Here is a 19,457-nt window from a genome sequence, read left to right as displayed (position 1 = left end):
ATGGCAGGCAGGTGTTCAGCTGGGCTCCATCACACCAGATGCCATCACTCCAAACATTCTGCTCTTCCTGTGTCTGCCTTCAGCTTTTATTGCAGAGCACAACATCATGTGGTGTGGAATGAGGAGTGGTTGAGGGACCTTGGGGGTTCAGCCTGGAGAACAGGAGCGGAGGTTGGAGCATGGAGGGGGTTGGTCTCTTCTCCCAGGCAGCAAGTGATAGGACGAGAGGAAACGGCCTCAAGTTGCGCCAGGGGAGGTTTAGATGGGATATTAGGAAAAAAATCCTTCCAGAAAGGGCTGTCAAGCATTGGAACAGGCTGCCCAGGGCAGTGGTGGAGTCACCATCCCTGGAGGGGTTTAGAAGACATGTAGACGAGGTTCTTAGGGACATGGTTTAGTGCTAGAGTTAGGTTAGGTTATGGTTGGACTCGATGATCCTGAGGGTCTCTTCCCACTGAAATGATTCTATGATTCCATGAATGTCCCTTGGGTCAGTTGGGCTCAGCTGTCCCTGCTGTGTCCCCTCCCAGCTGCTTCTGAACCCCCAGCCCACTCACTGGCGGGTCAGTGCGAGGAGCAGGAAAGGCCTTGATTCTGTGCAAGCACTGCTCAGCAATCACAAAAAACATCCCTAAATTATCAACTCTGTTTCCGGCACAAACCCAAAACACAGCCCCACAGCAGCTACTGTGAAAAATATTAACTCCATCCCAGCCAAAACCAGCACAGTTTCATAAACTGCATTGGAGCAGCCCTGTGAACTCCCTGAACCAAAAGGACTATTTTTAGGTAAAGAATAGCAAATGTAATCAGTTGATTGGGATGTGCACAAACACCCTCGGCGAGCAGACAGGCAGCTGCAGCTGCTTGTGCAGGGACTGTCTCAGGGCTCGACCCGACTGATATTAATTCCTTTCCCACAGTGGCCCTGGTTCTGGTGTCAGTGGCCAGCGATTGGTGCAGCTGCTGTGGTGCAGGCAGGAAATCAGCGGTTTGTGAGGAACTGAGCAGTTTTGGGGTTTGCCCTCCATCAGAGGAGAGCGTGTGTTGCTAGGTCGTTCAACTCCTTTGCTCGTGCCTGGGAGGTGGCAAAGGATGGCAGCTCTGTTAGAGCACCGCAGAACTAATGACCAGAGTCGTTAATCAGAGAATCCGTCATTTCCCTCCTGCCTCTTCACTTCTTGTCCCTCCTGCTTTCATTACTGACCTCTCCGCCTGTCTCACACCGTCACGAAGGGCTGTAGTGGATCTTCCTGAGAGAGCTGGCGCAGGCAGCAAGCACCATGTGAGGCTCTGCAGAGCTCGTTCCTTTAATAAAACGAGCTCAATGGCGATGCTTGCACCATCCCCTTTTATAGAGGTTTATCGGTGGTCTCTAAAAGCTCTCCTGGCTTTTTGTCTTAATACTGCAGGCTTGCAAGTCTGTAAATGTCTTATCTGAAGCTGAGGTTATGGCAGAGCCTGCCTGGCTGACATGTGGGCAGAAGAGATGGTCTGCTCTGCGCTTTCCCTGCCTGTTCCTAGGGGAGTAGCCACAGGCAGAGGGGCTCCTGCAGCAGGCAGGGTGCAAGCAGGGTGCAGGCAGCGCTCCTTCTGCTGCTGAGCCACAAAGCACCGCACTGTGACTCTCAAGCCACTCCTGCAATTGGGCATTGGGGCACTTGTTGTCCGTAGGGTTCTGTGTTTAATTGAGTGAGGTTAATTGGCTGGGAGCAGCGGTCAGAGCATCGTCAGGGAGAGGAGGAGTTTGCGGCAGAGGGGCACAGCAGGCAGGCAGCTGGCAGCTTGGGGGGTCTCCAGACATGATGGGGGGAGAAAAGGGGTCACAAAGCATCATGTGCGGGATATTCTGTCCTGGTGATACTCTGGGATGTTACACATTTGGATGGGCAGACTCTTCTTTCCGAGGCGTGGGACTCACTGAATGATGAGGACTTCGCAAGCCCCTACAGAGGGGCTGTGGGGTGACAGTGACAGAGCGAGCGGTGGCGGGATCCCCAGCCCGGGAGCCATCGTCCCGCGGTGCCACGAGAGGGCAGCAAGGCCCCACGGACCGAGGTGGCCACAGCTGCCCTGCAGACACGCAGTGACAGAGCCCCGTGTCGTGACAGAGCCCCGTGCCGTGACAGAGCCCCATGCCATAGCAGAGCCCCACGCTGTGGCAGAGCCCCATAGAGTCAGAGAATCATTTTGGTTGGAAAAAACCCTTCAGGGGTCATGCTTTTATCCAAGCTTCCTGGGTGGGATGCTGTGCCACAGGATGGCTGCGTTTCCCAAAAGCCGGCAGCGGTTCCTTGGTGAGCCCTCCCTTGCCCCAGCCTCCATGTGAGCCCTGGGAACGGGGCATTAAATCCGTGCAAGCTCTTCACAGACCTCTTGGTTACTCCACTGACAGTATCTCACTACAAGAGAAATTCCCAGGCAAACACATCTATCGATTTTCTTTCCAACTCCCTTTCGATGGATTTGCCAACAATCGGGGTATTATTCCACCGGGTGGTAGACGGGCAACCTGAGCCAGTGGGTGTGTGTGGCTGTAAATCCCCTTGCCCGGCCCAAGGTGTCGTTAGGTCTGTCCATCCAGAGGGTGATGTAAAGGGGAGATGGACCACATTTACACCTTCCTTGCCTGAAATGCAAACCCCAGCTCCTAAATCAGGCCCAGCTGAGCAGCCGGTTGGTGTTGGCACGATTAACCCACTGAGCCTGGAGGAATCCCTACCTGGATCTGTTCTGACATTCCCTCTATGGCTTCAGCTCCTCTCCTTGTTCCAAGCTTTTCTGCTGTTGAAGAGCTACCACATCGTATCTCTGATGTGGCCGCATTGTTGTGGTAAGTGGAGTGATTCCCAGTTTTGGAATGACTTGGGATCTTTTGGAAAAGGCGCTGCATAGAATGCTGAACCACTAGCAAAACCCTCATCTCCTGGGAGCCCTCAAGACAAAACAGCACTCCAATACAAAAGTATTAGGTATCATGCTTTTGCTATTGTTATAGTAGTGGTGTTATCATGCTTCCCACTTGTCCAGGCACTAGGAGGTGCTGCTGGGAGCACTGGAAGCGTTTCCCCACATCTGCAACCGCTGCATCCTGAGCAGGGACCCCGCGTGCTGTCACCTCGTGCTCTGAGGTTATTAAATCCTGGTGGAGCACAGAGACAGAGCCAGGCACCCGACAGGCGAGCGGTACCTCTGTACGCCCCGTCCTGCTCATCCTCCCTTTCTTACGCAAGACTTGACGCTTAGCGGAAGGCTGTTCTTTTATTTGTTTTGTTGTGTTGTTTTGTTTTCTTTTATTTTTTTAAATACATATTTCTGACAAACAAACTAACTAATAACTCCCACAAGTTGCCGTGATGCGTCTAACCACATCCGCGGCCCCGTGCTTCCAAACAGATGTTGCCAGGATTCAGCTGAGTCGCCAGCAGTATTAGCAAAAGCCTGTGCGGATGTGAGGGCTGATAAGGAATCGATCCCTCCTTCCTCACTGCTGCAGCCCAGCCTCATCTTCCTGCCAGCACGGGGCCTCTGCAGCACCCCAACAGCAGTCACCTGCAAAACGGAGGCTTTGCAGTAACAATCGAGTACCCTAGGAGGTTATCCAGCTGTTCACGGGGCTTATGCAATGTGGGCCTGAATGCTAAAGCTGGATTTACTTACTCTGGACTGGACCCAGGTTGCGGTGAAGGCAACGGGAGCATTCCTGTTGGCTTCACTGAAGCTGGAGATGGCATTGCAGTGGTGCGTTGCAGGGTCTGGTTCTGATTCTCTCCAATCCAACGGTTCCTGACTTTGTCAGGAACAGGGTTGGGCTGCCCTTATTTTCGTTCAAGAAGCAGCCACTCAGCTGGGCCTGAGCACTGATGATCGCTGTGCAGCGACGGGGCAATAAAAGCCAGAGCAAGGCTCCAGGAACGTGTAGCTTTCTCCAGTTCACTGTTGGGGAGAGTGGGCTTGTCCCCGACCCCCTCTGCGTGTGCAGATGGCTGAGCAAATAACCAAAACTGAGCCCAGAGATGGGAGAGAGGGAGATGAAAGGATGCTGCCCAGGGAAGTGGTGGAGTCACCATCCCTGGAGGTGTTTAAAAGGCAGATAGATGAGGTTCTTAGGGACACGGTTTAGTGCTACAGTTGCACTATGGTTGGACTCAATGATCTTGAGGGTCTCTTCCAACTGGAATGATTTTATGATTTTCCCTGGGCTACCATTGCAATGGCAGCTCTGGGAGCAAAGGAGTGTGTTTCGGGGGAAAATGCCTCCCAGATCAAAGTAACGCCTCCAATGAGATGCTGCAAGTGGTGGATGATATGGGTGGTAATAGAGAGAAGCACAGTCTCCGTCAAGGAGATCACCAGCTTTCTAGGGATGAATGCAGTCCTGAAGGCACCTGGAGCTGGTGCTTTCCACCTCCTGAGCAAGCAGATAAGGACTGTTCTCACTGCTCTCTCTGGCTCTGGAGGAGAGCTGGCTCACGAGTAACGTGTACAGCTGACACAGATAGGTTTCAAGAACAGAAACGAGCTGATTATTTTGTCAGGGCTGTACTTACATCCCCGAAGCTCATTACACAAACACTAACAGGAATTGCTCTCCAGTGCTGGTGGCTCCGGTGTGCTCATCTGTATGAGTGCTGGCGATTTGGCAGTGAAGCCTATCTCCCTCTGATGAGCTGTGTGCTATTTCGCTTTCCTCCTTAGACCAAGACAGAACAAAATAAGGCTCTCTGGGTTTATCTCTTTGTGGTTAAGACCACCAGAAAGCTCCCAATGGGTTTCAAAGACCTGAATGTTTTCTGAAAGCAGAGGGATTGTTCTTGGAAACATCTCCATCTGTTCCCTGTGGGGTGAGATTGTTCTGGTACCTGCTTACCCCTCTGCCAAGGGGTTTCATCCCACATTGCAGCATCTTTGCCAGCTTCTTTGGGTCTGTCTCAGTGCCCTGGCCATTCTGTCACCCAAAAGAGAGACATAAGGATAACAGGGACTAGAGACGGCTGGTGTTGGGGCGGGGGTGTGGGTGCTCAGCTCTTTGACTCGGTCCCTTTGCAGAGGTTTCTTTTTGGCAGGGAAGATACACTTGGGTGGTTTTGTTTCATTTTGAAGGGCAGAAAGCGAATATGCAAGTTACAAAAAAGGAAGCCGGAAATGCTCACACTTTCTACCCACTCCCAAGCAGTGACCTGCAAGTCCCATTTTTCTCCTTTTCTCTTTGATCTTTCTGGTTTCCTGCTCCCACCTGGCCTTCACCTTTAGCAGCTGAGTTTATCCTGGCTACAACCGAGTCTGGGATTGGGATGACTGTGCTGAGACTTATTTAATGTTGTTTGTTTTCTTTCCTCTCTGCAAACCAGAAACAACTGAGCTCGGGAACAAGAAGGAGTTGAAATCCATGCCCTTCATCACCTATCTCTCGGGCCTGCTGACAGCACAGATGTTGTCTGACGACCACCTCATCTCAGGTGTGGAGATTCACTGCGAGGAGAAGGGGCGCTGCCCATCCACCTGCCATTTGTGCCGGCGCCCAGGCAAGGAGCAGCTCAGCCCTACTCCGGTTCTGCTGGAGATCAACAGGGTGGTGCCCCTGTATGCGCTGATCCAGGACAACGACACCAGGGAGGTGCGTGATGGACCAGCTCCACCACCGTGGTTTTGCCTTAGTCACTTCTCAAGTCTGCCTGCTTTCGTCTCTGCATAAATGTTGGGCAGTGTTTTTGTGAACATGTTTGAGGACAGTATCAATGAGCTTGTAGCCCCAAGGCCAAGCGTATCTTGGGCTGCATCTCCAGCAGCGTGGCCAGGAAGTGGAGGGAGGGGATTCTGCCCTTCTGTTCCACTCCGGTGAGACCTCTCCAGAGTGCTGGTCCAGCTCTGGGTCCTCAGCACAGGACACACATGGACCTGCTGGAGAGGGGCCAGAGGAGCCACAGAAATGACCCGAGGCTGGAACAGCTCTGCTGGGAGGACAGGCGAGAGAGTTGGGGTGTTCAGCTGGAAAACAGAAGCTCCAGGGAGACCTTAGTGTGGCCTTTCTGTACTTAAAAGGGGCTGATAAGAAAGATGGGGACAGAGCAGGGACTGTTGTGACAGGACAAGGGGTGATGGTTTTACATTAAAGGGGGGAGATTCTGGCTGGAAATTTTTTTATGCTGAGGGTGGTGAGAGCCTGACCCAGGTTGGCCAGAGAGGTGGTGGATGAACCATCCCTGGACACATCCCAGGCCAGGCTGGACGGGGCTCTGAGCAACCTGAGCTGGTGAAGATGTCGCTGCTCATGGCAGGGAGGGCACTGGGGGAGCTGTGAAGATTACTTCCCACCCAAACCATTCCATCATTCTATGGCCATGGCTGCAATGCCATGAGCAGCCAGTGCCACAGTCATTCCTGATGTCCACCCACAGCAGACACTGGTGTGCAGGATTAGTCCTGTCTTAAAAACCAGATGTCAGGTCAGTCATTCTCTCCTGGCTCTGAGATCTCACTCCTAGCTCTGCCAGGAGTGGCCAAAGCCCCACGAGGCTCCAGTGTGGCTTTGCAAAGTGCTGGTGCAGAGGGAATAACTGGCCCCTTGGGACAGTCCCGCAGCCACAGGAGGTCACTGTTACTCCAGGAGGGACCAGCTGGGGCTGGACTCCTCTGCTTCCTGCAAGAACTTCAGTGTTAATCCCATGGAGATTTATTTCCCACTTTCTTGGTTTGCTGCTGCCCCCCACCCCCCTTCCGCAGCCCTCTAACCCCAATCCCAAGTCCAAAAATGACAGACCTGCTTAAAGTTACTTATTAGCCCTGAGCCTGCACTTGATTAAGATGCCTGGAGTGAGGCAGCGTGCAGCGGTGGTGGGTGGGACGCAGGGGGCTGCAGGTTGGGCAACAGTCCCAGCACACGGAGGTGGGACCACCAGGAATGATGCTTCATCCCCTTCCCAGATCCATGGGCAAAAGAGCCTCAGTGTTTCTTCTGGCCCCCAAGTCCCTGATGAGGACTGTCCCTCCTTATCTGTCCCTTCATCTTGTTCCTGCTTTACTGTCTATCAGCCCTCCTGGTTCTTCCATACAGCCATGCCTGACTTCCACACCCCGTTTCCTTTCTCTTTCCTGCTCTTTTCCCCTTACTCCTGTTCTCCCACTATTTTCTCATCCTGCATCCTTTCGCCACCCAAACTTGCTCTTCCCGCTGGGCAATTCTTGTGTAGACATTGACGTGCTGTTATCAGCATGTCCAAGGCAGTGCTGGGATGTGACATTACGGGAACAGGGAGAGCAGTGGAAAAGCTGGTTCTTTCAGGCAAGACAGACATGCTTCCTAGCAGTGACCTGCAAGAAGACAGTTCTTTTTTGAGTACAAGAGGCAGGTTTGCCAGCAGGGAAGGGGTAACTGAGAGCAAGCAAAGCCTGGCAGGATCTGGGGGATCTCCACGGACCCTGCTCACCACCAGCTCCCTTCCCAGCCCTATGCCCAGGTGGCAATGCCACCCTGCCTCTCTGGCCCTGGCTGCAAGGTCCCTTCCTCCTCACCTGTCCCCCCCAGCCCTGCTGATGCTGCTGGGCTCACTTTGGGACACCTTCTTTTCCTGGGGAGCTGGAGTCCACGTTTCACCAGCAGCCTCCTCCCCCTGGCCCCACCAGCTGCAGCTGGAGCTCAGCCTGCATTGTGCTTTCTGCTGGGGCGCTGGGAAAAACAACAAACAAACATGCAAACAAACATGCAACCAAGCAGAAAAAGCCCCTGTCATCTTCCAGAGGGCTGCATTTGATGCATCCCTTCTCCTCCTGCCTCCACCTGCTCACTCGGAGGCAAAGGGACACCCCAGGGAGCCTGGCTGTGCAAGGGTGCTGGTGTCTGCTACCCCGCACCCCAGGGTGCTCTCGACCAACAGTGCTGAGATTAGAGGTGGCAGGTGAGGGAAGAATCACAGAATCACAGAATGTTAGGGATTGGAAGGGAGACAAAGTTGTTCCTAATATCCAATCTGAACCTCCCCTGGCACAGCTTGAGGCTGTTTGCTCTTGTCCTGTCGCTTGTTACGTGGGAGAAGAGACCAACCCCCTCCATGCTCCAAGCTCCTTTCAGGCAGTTCAGAGATCAGAAGGTCTCCCCTCAGCTCCTGTTCTCCAGGCTGAAGCCCCCAGGTCCCTCAGCAGCTCCCTGCACCTCTTGCAGCATCGCGAGCTTGGGGACGAGGGATGCCCGTGGGGACAGGGGCATGGCCTTCCCTTCACCTTCCCCCGTGAGTGGGGAGGGAGGGTGACCAGGAAAAGGGTCTGGGGGCAATGGTAGGCTGCCATCACCCCATGTCATCACCCTGTCACCAGGACCCAGTGATGCGCCCTGGTCCCTTGTGAGCGTGACAGAAAGCCACTGGCTTAAACCGCTTCCTCGCTCTGTGCACCAGACCGGGCTCCCAAAGGGCAGGTGCTGTCAGGAGTGTCTCATGTGAAGTCTGGATGATGAAATGTCCTTTTTCAGCATCAAATAGGAGGCCTGGGGGCTTCCCAGGCACCAGCAGAGTGGTGTTTGCCTGTGGCATAAACAAGATTTGCAAATGCCTCGGGCTGAGCCAAGTCCTGCACCTCCCAGCTCAGCATCCACAGCTCAGCGCTCCCCTGCCTGCTTTTCCCCGTTCATGTGGATAATAATACAGCAAACACTGACCTTATGGGAACTGCAAGCAGATCCTAGTTCCTCCATAGTATTAAAAAAATAATAATCATTAACAATTAAGCTATTTCTATATGTCCGTGTAGTTAATTATACACATACACAGATAGAAAGCAAGGTCATTAATAAGGTGGATACTAACATCTATAAAGCTTGCTGAAAGTTTTCCCCACATAAGCCTGGCAGCAGAGATGAGGCAGGACTCAGGTAAAACCATTTTGCCCACTTCAGTATGTGCAGGGCTTTTTTAGCAGGTTTGTCTTTTCATCTGCCTCAGTGCAGTGAGTTATGCACTTCTTAAAATTTACAGCTACAGCACAGTACAAGACCATGTTCTCAGTTGCTGATGATCTTGCCAGATTCTAAGTGCTGGGGTTTAAGTTTCCTTACTGGGTGTCTGCCTTGGGCTGATTTGTGATTTTTTTCTATGTATGCATGTTTGATTTCAGCTAAAACTGACCGTTTCCAAGAGGAAGATTAGGTGAAAATATATTGCTTTGCCCACGTGAAATAAGTTGGAAAACTCTTTATTTCCATGTCAGTGGGAACTGCTCTTTTCTTCTTGGTTTGAAGCAAGGACTTGGAATTTAGGTTTGCTGTAGAACTTGAGGGATTGAGCCCCTGCTGGGAAGTGTTTCTGTTTCCCGCTGTGGTTTAACAGCGCTGGTCAGAGAACTTGCACGGTTGCTGGTAGCTGCAGCCTGGCTGGGGACTTTGGCAGTGCTGGGGTGGGCAAGGAGCTTCCCAGCTGATGATGGGCTGGTGTCCTTCCTCCCTGGCTCACACAGGTGATGGCGAAGTGGTGGTGACACTTTCAGAGGGAGCTGCGCAAACCGGTGTTGCTTTTCCTCCTGGGTCCAGCTGCTCACTTTCTGTATTTCAGCAGCAGTGCAAAGTGTCACTGGTTTTGATGCCGTATGTTGGTGGTTCTTGGTCAGGTCTCAGGGTCAGTGTTGTCTTGCACTTGCTCTTTGTCAGGTACGATGTGATGGAGCTGGTCCCTGGCTGTGTACTGGGAACCCTTCTGTGAATTTATACCGCCCCTGAATGACCGGGATGGATGGTCTAAAGGGCCCACACTGGGGTGAAAACCATCTGTCATATCTCCATCATCTCCTGTTTGTCAGGGTGGTGGGGAACCCACCCTGGTTTGTGCACACTGGGCTCACCATTTTGGCTGGAGCATCCAAGGGTATTGCTGGTGCTGTGATACCCTTTGGCGTTGACACTGCCCTTAAAGGGCACAGTGGATGGAAAAGAGCACACTGGAGAAACCCAGGATCCTGGTGTCCCAAGACCCCGTGTTCCTGATTGCCTTGTTGGGCACTGTCTGTGCTCTGCTGCTGGCTTTAAAATCCTGAGTGTGTCTAAGAGAAGAGTCCTTGACTGCGTTGGGTGAACATTGTCCATGCAGCTATCCTGGTTCAGCCTGCGGAGAAGCAAAACCTCCCTAAACAGAGACCAGAGGTGTGCCTGGAGGAGATGTGTCCTGGGCTTGAGCACATTCAAGCCTGGAAGAGGAGGAACAGAGGCATTGAGGCAGAGGCTGGAGAAGTCACGCTGGGACTCATTTCTCAGGGAAGAATTTGGCCATCCCACTGGATCCCATCCAGGAGGGCAGATACCTGAGCCCTTCCCATTGCCCCGGACCTCAAACTTGGTCATCCTGGTGTCCTCTACCACCTGGGCCTGGCAGGAGGAGGGTGAAGCTTTGCAGGATGCTGTGGGGACAGGGTGAAAGGTGTCCCCAAGGCCACAGGCGCATTTTGGCCCTCATATAGCACCCAGTTGCAGAGCTGCTGGAGGACAACAATCCTCCCGGCATGTACACAGCTTCCCCGAAGCAGCCCCTGAAGGCACAGAGAGCCAGTGCCAGGGATTTCTTTTCCCAGTGCCAAAGCTGAAAGGGAGCCAGGGCGAACGGGGACAGTGTTTGTATTGTTGAGGTGAGTTTTTTGGTTTGGTCTGGAATGTGTTCCGTTTTGTTTTGGTGTTTTGTTTCTGATTTGTTTATTTATTTTATTACTTGGTTTTGCTTTGTTTTAATATCTGCTAATTGGCCCTTGTCCACCGCCTTGCACACCAGAGCATCCTGCCACAGCTCCAGCCCACATCCGACTCGCGTTACCCAGGGAAGAATAACCGCATTGTAGCCGCCCCGATCGTGCTATAATGGGGAGCTTTGTAGCCGAGGTGTGAAAAAGGAGCCGGTTCCCCAGGATGGGGCTCTCAACTACAGCGAGAAGGCTTTTTATTTCCCCTGCTGCCAGGTTTTCCAGTGTCCTCTGTTGCTCCCTCAGATCCCATAAATAACAAAAACCGGGATGCTGCCCACCCTGGGTCCCTTCCAGCATCCTGACCTTTCCAGCAAGTGGCTGCTGGTCCTTTTCAGGATGAAGTGCTGGTGATGCTGATCCCCGGGGATGGGCCGCGGGGGCAGGGGGGTGTGAGCAGCCCAGGATGAGATCACCTGCCAGCAGCATCGGGAACCTTCATCCTCCTTCGCTGTGAACCTGGAGCAGACTTTCAGACGCGAACTGCATGATCCTGGAAAGAGTCTCTGGCCTGGGAAATCCGTAGTTTTTCCTCTTCCCAGAGATGTCTAGACTAAGGAGCAGCATTTGTCTCCTATGAACAGCACTGAGCCTCACTGTGAGGGCATGGAAAGCTTGTCCTCCAGCCACCCTATCGTCCCATTCAGGCTGTGAAATCTCTAGTTGAGCCTACATCCCATATTCTTTCCCTTGATGAACAGCCAGAAATTGCTATTTCTGGACTGCTTGGAGCACGGCAGCATGCAGCAGCTCCGGTTGTGTTGGGCAACATATGGGGTGACTGGGTTTGCTGGTAAGCAGAACAGGGCTGCCCAGGAGTGATGGTGGTGCTGGGCAGGAACCATCTCCATCCTGCAAACTGGAAGGGTCAGAATGTCTCCGTTGGCTGCCCTGTCCATGGATGTGGGGCTAAGCTGGTCTGCTGGCATGACCCAGCCTGCTGCCACTTCCCCTTTCTACATCTAGAAGAAGAAAAACAAGCAAACAAAGACCAGGGAAACTATCGTAGAACCCAAAGTGTATTAAATTTCCAGCTTTTAGATGATCTTTGATATTTCCAGCATATCTGTGTCCAGCCTGCTTGCTCTTTTGTGGTTATTTTTTCATTTCCCTCTATTTCCCTTTTAATTTTTCCAGAAACTGAGGTGCGCACACCAACCACAGAGAAAGCTAGACTCCAAAACCCAGTTGAGCCAGATTTTCATGTCCCTGTCAGCCATGGAGAAGACCAGATGTTCACAGATAAGAACCCAACACCTGCCCTTTTCAGTACCCCATCTGGAAACACCAGCCCCTGTGGTGCGTGATGGGTCTTCCAAATGCTGATCTGAAAGGTTCCTCCATGTCCTATAATTTTCCCCTTCGGGGATATCAACAGAAAACCCACGGTCAGGAATAACTTAATGCTCTTCCTCTACCAGCCAGGTCTAACAGAGGACAAAGGAAATGTTCTTCTATATTTTGTTGCAGAATGTCTAAGCTATAAAACGGGGCCAAATGGCCTCCCCCGAGCACAAATAACAACAAGAGAAAGATCCATATGCAATCGAGTGTCGGATAAATGTCCTTAGCTGAGCATTCGTTTCCCTAATATTTTTTTTATGAATAGGCTTAACTTATGGTAAGATGGGACTTTATGGTCCTGTAAGTCTTGCTTGTGTCAAAACAAATGAACTAGTCATCCTATGGGGGAACTATCAATCCAATATATGTGTGTGCATGGGTGTGGGGAGTCAGACCTATTATACCTTTAAGAGCAAATTAGATGCTGTTCCTATGATTCATAATGCTATATATCTAATGGCATGACTCGTCATCTAGAAAATAAACGTTTCGAGCCAGTTTCTCATCTCATAAATTTCCCCTCTGGCACTGAAGGACATAAACTAAATGGGCTGACTCACAGGGAAACAATACAATTTGGATACTTTTAAATGAAAGATTAAATTGCCTTAGGGCACAGAGGGGCGTTGAGATGCCGGGGAGCGGTTGGCAAGTGCAGGACGGTGCGTTGGGGACCGCTCTGCCATCCCCAGCTGGCAGGGTTGCTCCTGGGAAGGCCTTCACCCTTCTAGAGCCTCTTGGGTTGTCCCAGCTTGGTAGCTTGGTGTGACCACCATGGTGATGCATCTGATGGGGAGGTTTTGGAGATGATCGTCTTGTTGTACCTGCTGTCTCCTGGCAGGGAGGAGAGTGTTTGCTGAATGTTTCTGAGGGTGGCAGCAGGGAAGGACAGGAGATGTGGAGGTGCCCACACCAAGGCTGGAGGGGAAGGTTGTTCTCAGCCACCACAGACCAGGGTTGTCCCTGTGTGTTCCCATCTGCAGCTCTCCTGCAGGCTGCAGCTGCTCATGGGATGTGTCTCAAGTATCTTTGCTGCATCCTTTGTCCATTGCTCTTGGTCTCCCTGTGCTGTTGGGTTTCTGGTTTAGGTGGCAGCTGCTGTTTCTCTGGGTTTGTGTGAGCAGTGCCATCCCTCCTGGGCTATGCTGTCAGAAGGGGAAAGGGAAGGAGAGCTTTTCAAGTGATTACCACCCATGGAGGAGCATGTGCCTGCAGGTGCCTTTGGGGCTGGGCTGGTTAAAGCTGTCACTTTTGCAGGGCAAGGAGATTGCAGCTGCAGATCTCTGCCAGGAACCAAGAGCAGCTTCTGCCAGTGCAGCCAGTGCCTGGACCTGGCTGGGGGAGGCGAGTGAAGGGTGGGTGGGCTGTGTGTGAACTACAGCAAAGCTACACCCAGCTTCAGGGTGGGAAGGACCACAAAGTCCTCAAAACTCACTGAGACCGTAGAGTAGTTTGGGCTGAAGGGACCTTCCCAGCTCCCCCAGTGCCCCCCCTGCCATGAGCAGGGACATCTTCAGCAGCTCAGGTTGCTCAGAGCCCCGTCCAGCCTGGCCTGGGATGTCTCCAGGGATGGTTCATCCACCACCTCTCTGGGCAACCTGGGCCAGGCTCTCACCACCCTCAGGGGCAACAATTTCTTCCTCATGTCCAGCCTGAATCTCTTCTCCTTTAGTTTAAAACTGTCACCCCTTGTCCTATTGCAACAGACCCTCTGTTTGTCCTGGAGTTTCTGTGGAGCAAGTGTGTGTCCCCAGGGAGTGGGCTGGTGTCCCCACAGAGGGCGTAGAGCCTCCTAAAGTAATGGTGAACATCTTCATGTGGGGAGTTTCATCCCTTCCTTCTGCACAATCTTACCCATTTCCCCCTCACCAGTTCACATTTGCTGCTTCCCCACCCTTTGATATACAGTTCCTGGCACTGATGGGAAAATCCTAGCAACCTCTGGCTAGAAATCCTGCTGGAAGGTGAGGGGAGGTGAGTCCTGGCTCCCCTGTCACCCCAGCCCGTCCCTGATGTCACCGGGTGCTGGAAATGGGCTGGAGGCAGCAACTGGCACTGGGGAGAGCCGGGGTCAGGTAACCTGGTTAGCGCGCGTAGGTGTGTTCGCCTTAATGAGAACAATTGGAGGACGCATCGATTAGCTAACCTCGTTTGCGTGGAGCTTGACACAAGGCAGATGACGGCTGGCTACCTGCAGGATCTAATTAAAACGTGTGTGAGGCCGGGCAGGCAAAGCAGAGGGGATTGCTCATCCAGCTTTTCACTTACCATCAGAAAAAATAAAATAGAAGGAAGGAATTGACTATTGGATTTGGCTAAACAGAATGCAGGGGTTGGGTGGGATTTTTTCCTGGGGTTGGGAAGGTGCAGGGAGGGAGGATGCAGAGCAGTGGGCTTGGGGACAGGGTAACAGCAGAGCAGTGCTGTTGGTGTGATGGTGCAGCTCTTCCAGGGACCACCAGACATCTGTCTTTGCCCACAGTGCACATCTGCGCACACGTGTACCCGCAAAATAGGTATTTATCCTGCTTCCTAGGGAGAGCACACACTCCCCCATCCATCTACCTGCATTGCTTTCTGTTCCTGTCCTGTGCAGACCCACTGTGCAGCTCTCCACAATCTGCACCCATTTATCCATGTGTCAGATAAACTCCTCTGCCTTCCTTGCTCTCCAATTACTTTGCGATGCCCTTTCCAGCCCAGCGCTTCAATTACATTCTAAAGAGCAAAACAAAATAACATCACATTTTCTCTCTTTCACATGTTTTTCCTTTCCTTTTTTTTTTTCTGTTTCCTTTCTTTTTCCTTCTGGAAGAGCCCCATTTTGTAAATGCCTGGAAGCAGAAAATGTTTCAGACGCGAGAGCCTTGAGGCGCCTCGTTAAAGGTGTTTGGGGAGAGCACAAAACTCGGGACAATGGCAGCCCTGACGTCAGGCGCTATTTATACCTCCTCTTTTCAGAAACCTCCCCGGGATGGCGCTTTTCCTAGAGTTTTCTGCTAAATGCCGCAGCCGCTGGAGCCATCCCTGTCCTCCTCAAAGGGCAGGTTTTTATCTTGAAGGTGTAACCAGGCGATATCGTCGGGGCCAGGCATCCGCAGGCGGCTTGGAATGGGTGGACTGGTGTTACTGGGAGCTGGGTTGCACAGAGGCTGGCAGCGAGGCTGCTCGGCATGGATGAGGACCCGTGAAGGCGTTTCGGCGCTGGAAAGTACCTTTTGAAAGGTCAAAAGCATTACAAAGAGTTTGAGTGGCTGAAGTTTTGGTGTTATGATTATTGTAGCAGGGTGTTGCGGCTCCACAGGGTCGGGTTGAACAGGGACGGTGTGTGTGTGCATGGAGAGGTGTTTTATTCCAAGCTGGAGGTTTAATTAGGCACAACAGGCAAAGGTAGCAGGGGAGATCGCTGTGAAGCCAGAACTACAGCAGGATATGGAGTGAGGGACGCCCTGTCCTGCAGCACGGGGACCGGCACCAACCTCAAGATGAATGCAGGAAAGACATTGTGGAGTTAGACCTGGCTTTGGGAGTTCACTCAAAGGGTTTCAGCGTCAGACCCCAGCAGATGCTCAGCTCTTATTCCGGGGATCCGTTGTTATTAGTAGTAGCGGCTGGGAGGGCTCCTGGTCAGGCTGAGGGGAGACTGCCCAGCTGGAAAACACCCTGCAAGTATTTTGCAGGATTTTCTTTTTTGCTTCCAGATACTGCTGTTTTGCTTGTAAATATTCCTTGTGCAACTGAATAAAGCAGCAGTTTTTTGGCAGGAGGGCAGCTCATGTAAACAATGAACCTGCGAGAAGGCTGGGAGTGGTCTGTGTTGTTGGGGATGTAGGAATTACTTTGTTCTTATTAAGGACAGAAAGAAGATGTGGAAGATTTTCACTGTGCACAGCAGGTACCCTGTGTACAATGTCCAGTGTCACAAACGGTCTTAAATTTGAGTTTCTTCAGGCAGCTCAGTCCTCCATCACAGGAGATCGCCCCTGTACGTGCAAACACTCCCTGTCCACACACCCAGGAATGAACCAGCATCCCCTATACGGGGATGTGCTAAAGCACAGGGAGGTGAAGGGACTTGCCCAGGGCTGTGCAGAGAGGCTGTGGCAGAGCTGGGGAGGACCCCGCTATTTCCCGACCCAGCTGCTCTGTGCACATGTACCCCTGACACTCAGCACCACGAGGCTGAACTGCTGGCCAGATTTCACCGAGTCTTTAGCACACGTGTTCACGCCTTTTGTTCTCATGTCAGGCTTTCAAGGGAGCCCTGATGAGCTCATACTGGTGCTCGGGGAAAGGCGATGTGATCGAAGACTGGTGCAGGTGTGACCTCAGCGCCTTCGATGAGAACGGACTTCCGAACTGCAGCCCTCTCCCTCCACCTGTGTACGTATCGATGTGACCCCCTCCCACAAGTCACAGCCCCGCAGCACCAGCCCCTTCCCCACAGGTTCAGCCCATGGCCATCTCCTTCCTCTCGCCTTCCAGCCCCGGGGCCATGGTCCAGCACTCCTCACTGTGTGACTGATGCCTTTAGGATATCCTGGCTCCGGCTGTGGCCCTGGAAGGTTTCCTTATAGATTTTCATCACCTGATTAGCAGGGCTTGTAGAATGGGATTTTAAATGCTGAAAGAAATGGAATTATGGTGCAATTCGTTGTGGCTTGTCAGAGCAAGAGCAAATCAGGAGCAAACTGATGGGGAATTAGCTGAGAAAGCAGGAAGACTGGCTCCAGCAATCCATGAGGAGCAGAACACCTTCTTAGTGAGCCAATATCCTCAGGGGGGATTCATTTCCCAGCCCGAGTTCAACAAACACACTCATATGTTTGGAGCGGGGCTCTCCATAGCTCTGTGCTTTGTGTTGTCATTTACCCAGGTGCAAAGAGCAGCAGCTGCTCTGCCTTCACCATCCACGTGGGCCCCAATTTGGGCAGGAGCTCCTTCATAGCAGCCCTGCATTTCCTTTTGTTCACACCCAGTGGAGATTTGCTGGTTTGGAGCTGGGTAAATTCACAGACACATCCGCCCTTTCACTCCCAACTACCTTCCTTTGCCTTTGCTCACTGGTGATGCAGATCAGACCCTCCCCTCCTGTAGGCTCAACCCCACTGGGTTGTATGAAGGTTAAGCTGGATCCTCCTCTGTTTTTTTTGCTCCTGGGTAGCTGGTTCTTAGTTCCCCTTGGGGCTGCTGAAGTTCAGCAGTTCTCCCAGGAGATGAAGGCTTCTTTAGATGGATTTTTTTGGGGTTGCATGACCTAGATTTCTCCAGGAGCAGGGACAGGTGAGGACACACATTGGAGTAGGCTGGACCCAACTGACCTTCAACTGGAAGTTTTGTGCTCACCTACCTGCTCTCCCTCTGTGCAGATCTCGGTGTATGAATGTGAGCCCTGCCTGGGGTTGTGCTGCTTGTAGAGGTGGATTCCTCCCCAGAAGGGGAGTGGATGTCTTATTTTGGTTTCTTTCCTGTCTCCTGCCCAGCCTGCGGCTCTCCCCCAACGTGGAGCCCTCCAGCACCGTGGTGTCCCTGGAGTGGCTGGACGTGCAACCTGCCATCGGGACGAAGGTGTCTGACTACGTCCTGCAGCACAAGAAGGTGGATGAGTACACAGACACAGACCTCTACACAGGTGGGTGCAGCTGCCAAGAGCAAATTCCTCCTGGTGCTGAGGTTGCATGGCGATTCATCCCTCCTGGCTGGGAGATGCAGCTTTAGTGGAGAACGGTGCATAGGGCTGAGGTGTTACATGAGGTATTAAACCTGGTCCATTCAGAAGAGGTTTCTGAAGGCTTATGCAGATGCCGGTGTTTGAGGAGAAGGGGAAATGCAAAAGTGCAGCTTGGCAGAAGGAAATGATTTGCTCTTTTTGGGTAGGAGGGCTGTGAGTTGGAGTTTCTGACTGAAGCGACCACTTAATCCGATTGGGCTGAAATGCTACAGGGTGATGGATGTGGGAGGATGGCCAGCCCTCAACAACTCAAGGCCTTTATTGGTCTGTTGCAGTGAGTATTGCATTGCATGCCAGCCTTTGAAAGAACACTTTAAGTTGCCTTGCACACCTATCGAAGTAACTTGTAGCCTGCAAGATTTAGAGAGACCATTTAAGCAGCAACAAACATCTTCCGGGGAACCTGAAACTTCCCTGTGTTGGGGTTTGATTCCCAGCTCAGACTTGGACTGAGCACTTTGAGCCTTGCAAAGATTTTGTCAGCAATTCAAGCCATGCTGCAGAAGCTGCTGGGCAAGGGTTTGAAGGATGGGCTTTGATTTGGGTGCATCAATTATGTATTTCAAAAAATAGCACTTGAGACCTTGATGCATGGAAAGCCAGGCAAAAACTCCTATGGCTTTTTGCTCAAGGATTTTGGATGTACTTTGTTAAAGAAGCTCAGGTGACATGTCAGGGGCAGCCAGTGTTGTTGACCAAAGTAGATATTTACCCTCGTGCAAAGGGCCTCTTCCCCCAGACACTGGCAGTACCGAATTTGTGGTGGCTTTTTCTTCTCCTCACTAATTTCATAAGACCCTCTGCTGCCAGGGAGCAAACTGCTTCAGCTCATAGCCACAGGGACGTTCTCACTCTCTCCGTTCTCAGGCCCGTCCATTCTCCTTCTACAGCTTCTCTTACCATCGTATCCAAATTTTTTGTGCTCCAAGAGCTGGATTTTTACCTCCTGTAGTGAGCCAGAGCATGGGGGGCCCTGGCTGTTTGTGGAGACCCCCATGAGAAGGAGCTCTGGTTCCTGGCTTATGCCCAGCCCTGTCCCATAGGAGCTTTCTCCTACACCTTCTTGCCAGCAGCCACTTCCAGAGCTGCTTGGTGTGGCCATGGCCCCTGGGTTATGTTTCCAGTTTCCCGGCATGGAAGAAAGCTTGTTCTTTATCTTGGAGGGGCACCCTCTATGTAACGGAGAAAGAAAACAAGCCACCAAAGGAGGGGCTTTGTTTTGGATGGGGATTCCAGATTGCTCACACATCAGTCAGGTGAGGCCAAACCAGGGAAACGTGGGTTTTTTTCCTTTGAAGTGGCTGGATCTTTGCCTCACAGCCAGAGTAGGAAATACAGATTATTATTATTATTTTCCTTTTATGACTGCCATGTGTTTGACAGGCGATTGAATTCATTGTGGGGAGCTGCCCTCCCCTCTCCCTGCTCTGGGGACCATTTGGGACAGAATGACCCCATTAACAGTTAAAGAGAAAAGCCAATCCTAAATCAATCTCTCTCCTCTTTTTTTTTTTTTATCCTTTCCTCCACGTTGTTTATAACCAAACAACGTTCCTGCCTTCATTCCTTTCTTACCCTACAGGCTGTTCATGCCAGATGACTTTATTCTTGCAAATACCTTGCGTAGGTTTGTGGAGATGCTGACGGCTACAGCTCTCAAAGGCTTTGCTTG

General features: G+C 52.0%; 1 protein-coding gene across 2 annotated transcripts in view; it reads left to right on the top strand.

Annotated features, from left to right (window-relative positions):
* Positions 1-19,457, top strand: part of ASTN2 (astrotactin 2) — a 312,197-nt gene that overhangs the window by 214,472 nt on the left and 78,268 nt on the right. For both annotated transcript variants that reach the window (XM_065853591.2, XM_071817431.1), the window contains exons 17-19: positions 5,352-5,617; positions 16,304-16,437; positions 17,538-17,686. In XM_065853591.2, the coding sequence (XP_065709663.1) occupies positions 5,352-5,617; positions 16,304-16,437; positions 17,538-17,686 (549 nt within the window). The remainder of the gene's footprint in view (positions 1-5,351; positions 5,618-16,303; positions 16,438-17,537; positions 17,687-19,457) is intronic.

The sequence above is a fragment of the Patagioenas fasciata genome, chromosome 20 (genome assembly GCF_037038585.1).
Source record: "Patagioenas fasciata isolate bPatFas1 chromosome 20, bPatFas1.hap1, whole genome shotgun sequence".
Taxonomy (NCBI): Eukaryota; Metazoa; Chordata; class Aves; order Columbiformes; family Columbidae; genus Patagioenas; species Patagioenas fasciata.
Note: the sequence above shows the minus strand (reverse complement) of the source record. Positions and strands in the feature narration are given on the sequence as shown.